Here is a 9,176-nt window from a genome sequence, read left to right as displayed (position 1 = left end):
ACTAACCGCCTTTTGGCTCAAAGCATCGGCCACTACATTGGCCTTCCTCGGGTGATACAAAATGGCAATATCATAATCCTTGTGTAACTCTAGCCACCTCCGCTGCCTCAAATTAAGATCCTTTTGCTTGAATAAATGCTGAAGACTGCGATGATCAGTGAATACCTCGCAAGATACGCCATACAAGTAGTGCCTCCAAATCTTTAAAGCATGAACTATAGCAGCCAACTCCAAATCATGTATAGGGTAGTTCATCTCGTGGGGATTCAACTGACAAGAAGCATAAGCAATAACTCTACCCTCCTGCATCAATACACACCCGATCCCAACTCTCGAGGCATCACAATATACAGTGTAAGAACCTAAAGATGATGGCAAAACCAACACTGGGGCCGTGGTCAAAGCTGTCTTGAGCTTCTGAAAGCTCTCCTCGCATTCGTCCGACCATACAAATGGAGCACCCTTCTGAGTCAACTTGGTCAAGGGCGATGCAATAGAGGAAAATCCCTGAACAAACCGGCGATAATAACCTGCCAACCCAAGGAAACTACGAATCTCTGTGGCTGAGGTCGGTCTAGGCCAACTCTGAACCGCCTCTATCTTCTTCGGGTCGACCTGAATACCCTCGCTGGACACCACGTGCCCCAAGAAAGCTACTGAGCTGAGCCAAAACTCACACTTGGAGAACTTTGCATAAAGCTTCTCCTCCCTCAATCTCTGCAATACAACTCGCAAATGCTGTGCGTGCTCCTCCTGGCTACGCGAGTACACCAAAATATCATCAATGAAAACAATAAAGAACGAATCCAGATACGGCCGAAACACACTGTTCATCAAATGCATGAACGCTGCTGGGGCATTAGTCAGCCCAAAGGACATAACAAGAAACTCATAGTGCCCATATCTAGTCTTGAAAGCAGTCTTCATGATATCTGAATCCCTGATCTTCAACTGGTGATAGCCTGAACGGAGGTCAATCTTGGAAAACACCCTCGCTCCCTGAAGCTGGTCAAACAAATCATCAATGCGGGGTAGAGGATACTTGTTCTTCACTGTTACTTTGTTCAATTGCCTGTAGTCAATGCACATCCTCATGGTGCCATCTTTCTTCTTAACAAATAGAACCGGTGCACCCCATGGTGACACACTCGGCCGAATGAACCCCTTATCTAGGAGTTCCTGAAGCTGATCCTTTAATTCTTTCAACTCTGCTGGTGCCATACGATATGGTGGAATAGAAATGGGCTGAGTGCCCGACACCAGGTCAATACCAAAATCAATGTCCCTGTCCGGCGGCATGCCCCGCAGGTCTGCAGGAAACACATCTGGAAACTCCCTCACAACCGGGACAGAATCAATGCTAGGAGTCTCGGCTCCAACATCTCTCACGAACGCCAAATAGGAAAGGCAACCCTTCCCAATCATACGCTGGGCCTTTAAGAATTTCACCCTGCTAGGAACATAGTCAGTCATACCACGCCACTCGATCCTCGGTACACCCGGCATAGCCAGAGTGACTGCCTTAGCATGACAGTCCAGAATAGCGTGACACGGAGATAACCAGTCCATGCCCAAAATAACATCAAAATCTACCATGCTCAATAGCAACAGATCAACTCGGGTCTCCAAACCCCCAATAGTAACCAAACATGACAGGTATACGCGATCCACAACAACAGTATTGCCCATCGAGGTAGATACATGGACAGGTAAAGCAAGACAACCTCGGGTTGTACCCAAATGATGAGCAAAATATGAAGACACATAGGAATAGGTGGAACCGGGATCAAATAAAACTGAGGCATCCCTGTGGCAGACTGAAATAATACCTGTAATAACAGCATTCGAAGCAATACCATCTGTCCTGCCCTGAAGAGCATAAAAGCGAGCCTGACCACCGCCCGATCGACCGCTACCTCTGGGGCGACCCCTGGCTGCCTGACCCTCACCCCTAGCTGGCGGGGCGGGTGCTGAAGAGACTGGACCAGAAGATGAGGGCTGACCCCTCTGCTAAGATGAGCTGGCAGCACGACGAGGACACTCCCTCCGCATATGCCCAAACTCTCCACACTCATAGCAACTACCAGGTGCTGGGGACTGGGACTGAAGGGAACCCCTCGAGCCAGAGTGACTAACTGATGCACTCGGCCTGGAAGAACCCTGAGCAGACGGAGCACGAGATGAACTCTGTGCTGGAAGAGCACTGAGAGATGGCTGACTCTGCTGAGAACCCTGATAACCACGACCTGAAGATCCCCCTCGATACTCGGGTCGAGCTGACTGAGCGGGCCTGAAGGAACGAACCCGACCCTATTGGAACTGGCCCCTCGAAGGAGCACCACTGAAACTACCAGAACCTCGAGGCCTCTTGGCCTCCCTTTCATCTCGATCCTGACGGTGAACCGCCTCAATCTCTCGGGCTATATCAATCACCTCCTCGAATGTGGCATCCAACACTCGCTCCCTAGTCATAAGAACACGAAGAGGGTAGGTGAGACCATCAACAAACCTCCGGATACGCTCACGATCTATCGGGACCAACCAAACTGCATGACGAGACAACTCAGAGAATCTCATCTTATACTGGAACACTGTCATATCTCCCTGCCGTAGCCCCTCAAACTGTCTGCGCAGCTCCTCCCGGCGAGACTGCGGTACATACTTCTCCAAGAAGAGAGTGGAGAACTCCTGCCAAGTCAAAGGTGCTGCACCAGCCGGCCTATGCCGCTCATACGCCTCCCACTAAGTGAAGGCAGCTCCCGTAAACTGAAAGGTAGTAAAAGCCACACCACTGGACTCAAGAATCCCCGCTGTACGGAGCATCCGCTGACACCTGTCGAGAAAACCCTGGGAATCCTCGCCCTCAGCTCCACTAAATGTCGGAGGCTGGAGTCCACCAAACCTCCCGAGGCGACGCTGCTCGTCCTCAGGCATAACTGGAACCCTGAACTCCTGTACTGGTACCACTAGCTGAGCTGGAGGTGCCTCTGGAGTCTATAGTCCCTGTGCTACTTGCTCAGGTGTGCGGGCAGCGGGGGTCTGATTGCCTCCCCTGGCCTGTGAAGTAGCTGCTGGTGCTGTGGTGGCTGAAACCACCTGAGCCAGGCCTGTGCACACTGTCAAGATCAGAGCTAATGTCTCCTGAATGCCAAGAATCACTATGGGCACAGTCGGTGCCTGAGCTGGTACTGCTGGAGCCTGATCCAGAATTGGGGCAACTAGTGGATCAACAGGCGCTGCCCCTGCTGCTCTGCCTCTGCCACGACCACGACCGCGTCCGCGGCCTCTGGTGGCCTCAGTTGGTGGCACTGGTGGTCGTCCGCCACGTCCGGTAGCTCGTGTCCTCACCATCTGTGAGAGAATAGAATAAGGAGAAGTTTAGTATTCGGATCAACAAGTTCGCACGACAAGAATTTCAAGAATGTGGAATTTTCCTGAAGGTTCTGCAGCCTCTCGAGGATAAGTACAGACGTCTCCGTACCGATCCGCGAGACTCTACTAAACCGGCTCATGACTCGCGAGACCTAGTAACCTAGGCTCTGATACCAACTTATCACGACCCCAACCCGGTCGTGATGGCGCCCAACACAGTGCTAGACAAGCCCGACCAGTTCAACACACTCAATCCCTCATATAGAGTTCATTACCAATTAACAGAGCTTAAATACCAATTAACATGATTATAAATCTGTAACAGTAGATAAAACATGCGGAAATCAAGAAATATCACTACAAATCCCACCGATCTGGTGTCACGAGTCAAGAGCCTCTAATACAGTCTGAGGAACAGCCAAAAATAAGATAGTCTAAAGTGCTGAAAGTAAAGAGGATTGAGGGAGAAATCGGGTCTGCGAACGCCATGCATCTACCTCGATGACTCCGATGAGATCTGAATAGCAACAATAGCTCAATCTACGCCTCCGGAATACCTGTATCTGCACACATGGTGCAGGGAGTAAAGTGAGTACTCCGACTCAGTGAGTAATAGCAATAAATAATGACTGACGGAAAGAAATCTCATAAAAACACTAAGCAGTTCTATATCAAAGCAGTAAGAACATTTAAACAGCAACTGAAAGAAGAAGTCAAGTAAAAATCCTTTGAGCCAGTTCTCAACTCATTTACTCCTCACGATAACCGTAATCATACTTATACCGCTACGGCGCACAGCCCGATCCATATAGTACACTGCTGCGGCGTGCAGCCCGATCCATATATATATACTGCTGCGGCGTGCAGCCCGATCCAATAATATACTACTGCGGCGTGAAACCCGATCCAATAATAATAGTCGACTGCACTCACTGGGGGTGTGCAGACTCCGGAGGGGCTCCTATAGCCCAAGCGCTATACTACTGCGGCGTGCAGTCCGATCCAATAATATACTGCTGCGGCGTGCAGCCCGATCCATATAAATATATACTGCTGCGGCGTGCAGCCCGATCCATAACATATCAAATACCCTCACTATGGGGTTCTCAACCCCTCTCAGTCACTATAAACTTAGCCTCTCGGGCATACTAAGATAAGATAGGGATCCCAGCCCACATATTACTCTCCTTTTGGTTTAGTTATTCCAAAGCCGGTTCATATTAGATTAAATAGTTAGAAACATGTCTGAGGATATGATTTTAACGAGTAAAGTGAGGTCAATCATGTACAATTACCCCTAAGGGTTCTACAGGTCGGCACAAGGCCCCAATCATGGCAACTAGCCCAAACTAAAATTATATTAATTAAGTCTCAGTCAAAATACAATAGAATCAGCAATCGGGATGGACCAAGTCCCCAGCAGTAATGGACCCCACGCTCATCATGCGGCGTGTGTCTCACCTCAACATAGCACTACGTTGTGCAAGTCCGGGGTTTCAAACCCTCAGGACATCATTTATAACTATTACTCACCTCAAGCTGGCCAAAGTCCTAGCTCGCTATGCCCTTGCCTCGCAAATCAACCTCCTCGCGCGTTGAATCTGGCCAAAACCACAACGAATACGTTACAATAGGCTAAGGGAATATAACCCAATCGAAAAGACTCGAAAAACATTGAAATTCACGAAGTTGGCAAAACCCGAGCCCCGGGCCCACTTCTCGAAAAATCAGGAAATTGACATCACCGGATTCCTCATCTCGCCACGAGTCTATACATATCAAATTTACCAAAATCGGAGTCCATTTGACCCCTCAAATTCCACTTTGAAACACTAAATTCCCAAGCCCTAGCTTTACCCTCTTTTGATGAATCTCGACCAATTTCCATGTTAATTCTACCATAATTTCATGTATTTAGGCCAAGGAACTTACCTCCAATCACACCTTGTCGAAATCCCCCTTCAATTCCGTCCAATAGCTCTCAAGGTTGCTTAAAAATGGTGGAAACAGACTAAGCTTCGCGGAACAAAAATGAGCATTAAAACCCTTCTGATAACAGGGATTCTCGCACCTGCGGTCCCTTTTCCGCATCAGCGACTTCGCTTCTGCGGTTATTTTCCGCTTCTGCGGAACCTCATTTAAAAGCCAAGACCGCTTCTGCGGTCACCCTTCCGCATTTGCGGACCCCGCATATGCGGATACTCTTCCGCTTCTGCGGAAACACCTGACATTCCCTTTTCGCACCTGCAACACTCCTACCGCATCCGCGGCCTAGCAGATGCGGTTTCCTTTCCGCATCTGCAGTTTCTCCCTTCCAGGCCATTGACCGCATTTGCGGTCTATCTTCTTCACCTGCGCCGCCGCATCTGCGGTTCCTTTTCCGTAGATGCGGAAATACCAGATACCAGGTGCCTTCAGCAATCACCCAACTTCAAATTTCATCCCGTTAGCCATCCAAAATCACCCCGAGGCCCCCGGGACCTCAACAAAAAGTGCCAACCCATCCTAAAACATCATTCAAACTTGCTCCAACCATCAAAACACCACAAACAACACCAAAACCATCAAATTACATCGAATTCAAGCCTAAGTTCTTCTAAAATTTCCGAATTATGCATTTGATCAAAAACCCGAACAAAACACCTCCGAATGACCTAAAATTTTGCACACACATCCAAAATCACCTAACGAAGCTATAACAACTCTCGGAATTCCATTCCAACCCTCGGATCAAATTCTCACCTATCAACCGGAATTCGCCAAAATACTAACTTCGCCAATTCAAGCCTAATTCTACACCGGACCTCCAAAATCAATTCCGATCACACTCCTAAGTCACAAATCAACCCCCGAAGCTAACCATATCACCGAAAATCACATCCGAGCCCTCTAACTAATAGGTCAACATCCGGTTGACTTTTCCAAAACAAGCCTTCCTTAAAGAGACTAAGTGTCTCATTTCCATCCAAAACCAATCCAAATCGACTCGTTCACTCAAGACTCTTATAATAAAACATGAGGAGGCAGAAAATGGGGGAAACGGGATGGTAACTCACGTGACGACGGGCCGGGTCGTCACAAGAATATAGTGTTATTGATTTAGAGAACGATGCTGCTTGGACGTGGTTCTTTGAGCAATTCAAGATAGCATACGGTGGCAGGGAAAATATGTGCATCGTTTCAGATAGAATGAGAGTATCATTAAATCTGTATCGAGAGTGTATCCAGATGTACCGCATTTTGCTTGTATATGGCATCTATGGAACAACGTATATAAGAAATTCAAAAAGAGCCATGCCAAGTTGAGCGAGATATACTTCTCGATGGCAAAAGCATACACACAAGCTGAATTTGACAGTCTGATGGAGAAGGTGGAGAAGGTAGATATTAGGGTGAAAGAATACTTGGAGTTAGCTGGATACGAAAAGTGGGCTAGGTTGTATGCACCTGTTAACAGGGGATGGACAATGACGTCAAATATTGCTGAGTCAATCAATGCCGCACTAGTGTCAGCAAGGGAATTGCCAATATACGACTTCCTCGAAGAAGTTAGAAAGATGTTTGGACGTTGGAATTGTAGTATCCGCAAAGAAGCTACACAGACATACACAACGCTTGGAAAACAATACCAGGAGATGCTGACTTTGAATGAGGCAATGTCTACACGCATGACTGTAAGTTTATTTTAATGTCATTGTATTATATAACTTAATTGTTTTTTGAAATAACTGACATGAATACAACTGAATACAACACATTTTTCATAATACAACTGATATGAATACATATGAATACAACTAAATTCAACTACATACAACACATATTTTATCGAAGATCTGACATGAATACAACTAAATACATGCTGCAAAAATCAACTAGAGTAAGATATCATTGATAGAAATATATGTCCTAATATAATACATACGCATACAACAATTAAAGACATTGCAATTAGAATAAAACACTGATGGGAATTTTGAAAATCCTTATAAATACAACTATTCGAATGCATCAGAATACAACTGACAAATCTGTATTATACAGAATTTTTTATATAGACGTATTGTCATGTTGTAGCCTTCTAATGTTTTTGTTACACTTCAGTTGCCTAAAGTACAGCAGATTTTTGATGTATGTCATTGTATTCATAAGCTAAGACGTAAGTATAGTTTATAGTCTGCCGGTCTAAATATATGATGTATTCTTCTGTATTCAAACATTTCAGTTGTATGTAACTGAGTAATTCAGCATTATACATATGGTAATTCAGTTATATGTTCTCAAAACTTATAGGTCTATGTTTAAATGTAGGTGGTACCATCAACTGAATACTTACATACGGTTAACGATGGAGGGAGGCATTACACCGTCTGCCTGTTAGAGAGAAAATGTGTTGGTGGGAGGTTCCAAGTTGATGAATTACCATGCCCACATGCCTGGGATATATTGAAGAGCAAGTTTCTAATGCCAGAAGAATATTGCTCTAACTATTACAAACCAAATTCTGTTGTAATGACATACGATGTGCATGTGTACCCGCTACCGGACAGAAATGACTGGAATATACCAGCACATGTTGCAGAGGAGCTTGTATTACCCCCCAAATGGAAAAAACCTCCTGAAAGGCCAAAGATGAAGCACGATAAACCTTTAAGTGAATTGCTGCAGCCGAAAAATCAACATTTATGTAGCATATGTGGGCAGGGAGGACATAACAAGCGAACGTGTAGAAATGCTCCCTGTAGAATTTAGTTAACACTCTGACATGTATTAGTGCTCCAACGATTTGTCATTACTTATGATGACATTGTCAAGTAATAAATTCTGAAATGCCTTTCGTGATAGATTCTGGATACATTTAGTTGCAGTACTGTGTTGGATACATTCGAATACAACCTTCTCCACATATACTTTGACAATTTATTATAGACAGTGCCTGAGTTATATACATAACTAGTCAAAATACATCGGAATACAACTATATACTCAGCTATAATATAACAAATTCAATAGATACATATAACATGATTATATTCTGTATACATTTAGTTGTAGTATTGTGTTGAATATAATCGAATACAACCTTGTCCACATATACTTAGACATACAATCATAGATAGTGTCTGAGTTAAATATACATAACTAGTCAGAATACATCGGAATACATCTATATACTCAGCTATAATATAACAATTTCAATAAATACGTATAACCTGTTCAATATACATACAGTTTCTGACTCTGATATACAAGCCAAGTGACTGAATATTAATACATACTCTGTAAGATACATATGAATATAAACTGAAGATTAAGCATGAATACTTATGAACAAAACAATAAAACATAGATTGAAAAGTTGCAATTGTCATACACGAACACTGTTGATAAAGTGATTAAAACATGGTTTTTTCTAACCGAATACCATCTTCACCAAAAAACTATTCAAAAAATAGTATTCACCTAAAAACAACATTCCAAAACTACATTCACCTAAAGCTACTCTAACACTATCTGCAACTTTGAATCTGACTCAGTGATTTGCCTAGCAATCTTTGAGGGTGCTTCATTCTCGCTTATGGCATCAACGTCTATCTTCCGCATAGCATATTCCCAGAGGAGAGCACCATATCTTTGACGGAGTAGATTGGAATCAAATGTTGTTTGTGGAATCTCACCAAGAGTGCTAAGAAACTCTGCGTATGCCGCAACATGCACCCCACAATCCCTGAAAAATGTTGATTGAAACAATTAAAAATAATTCATACAATTAGATTTTTAAAATGATACAAGAATGATGATTG

At 44.4% G+C, this 9,176-nt stretch overlaps 2 protein-coding genes across 2 annotated transcripts; one reads left to right on the top strand and one right to left on the bottom strand.

Annotated features, from left to right (window-relative positions):
- On the bottom strand, window positions 670–1,089 carry LOC109206309 (RNA-directed DNA polymerase homolog; the record flags this gene model as incomplete). Its single annotated transcript, XM_019369128.1, has 1 exon — window positions 670–1,089. A coding segment is annotated over exon 1 (420 nt), but the record flags the coding sequence as incomplete, so codon positions are not given.
- Window positions 6,696–8,124, top strand: LOC109217898. The gene is made up of 3 exons (XM_019382194.1): window positions 6,696–7,046; window positions 7,450–7,503; window positions 7,684–8,124. Exons 1-3 carry the CDS (start codon window positions 6,696–6,698, stop codon window positions 8,122–8,124), a joined length of 846 nt encoding a protein of 281 aa, XP_019237739.1.

The sequence above is a fragment of the Nicotiana attenuata genome, chromosome 2 (assembly GCF_001879085.1).
Source record: "Nicotiana attenuata strain UT chromosome 2, NIATTr2, whole genome shotgun sequence".
Lineage (NCBI taxonomy): Eukaryota > Viridiplantae > Streptophyta > Magnoliopsida > Solanales > Solanaceae > Nicotiana > Nicotiana attenuata.
The sequence above is the reverse complement of the archived record's forward strand: the minus strand, read 5'-3'. Positions and strand labels throughout refer to the sequence as shown.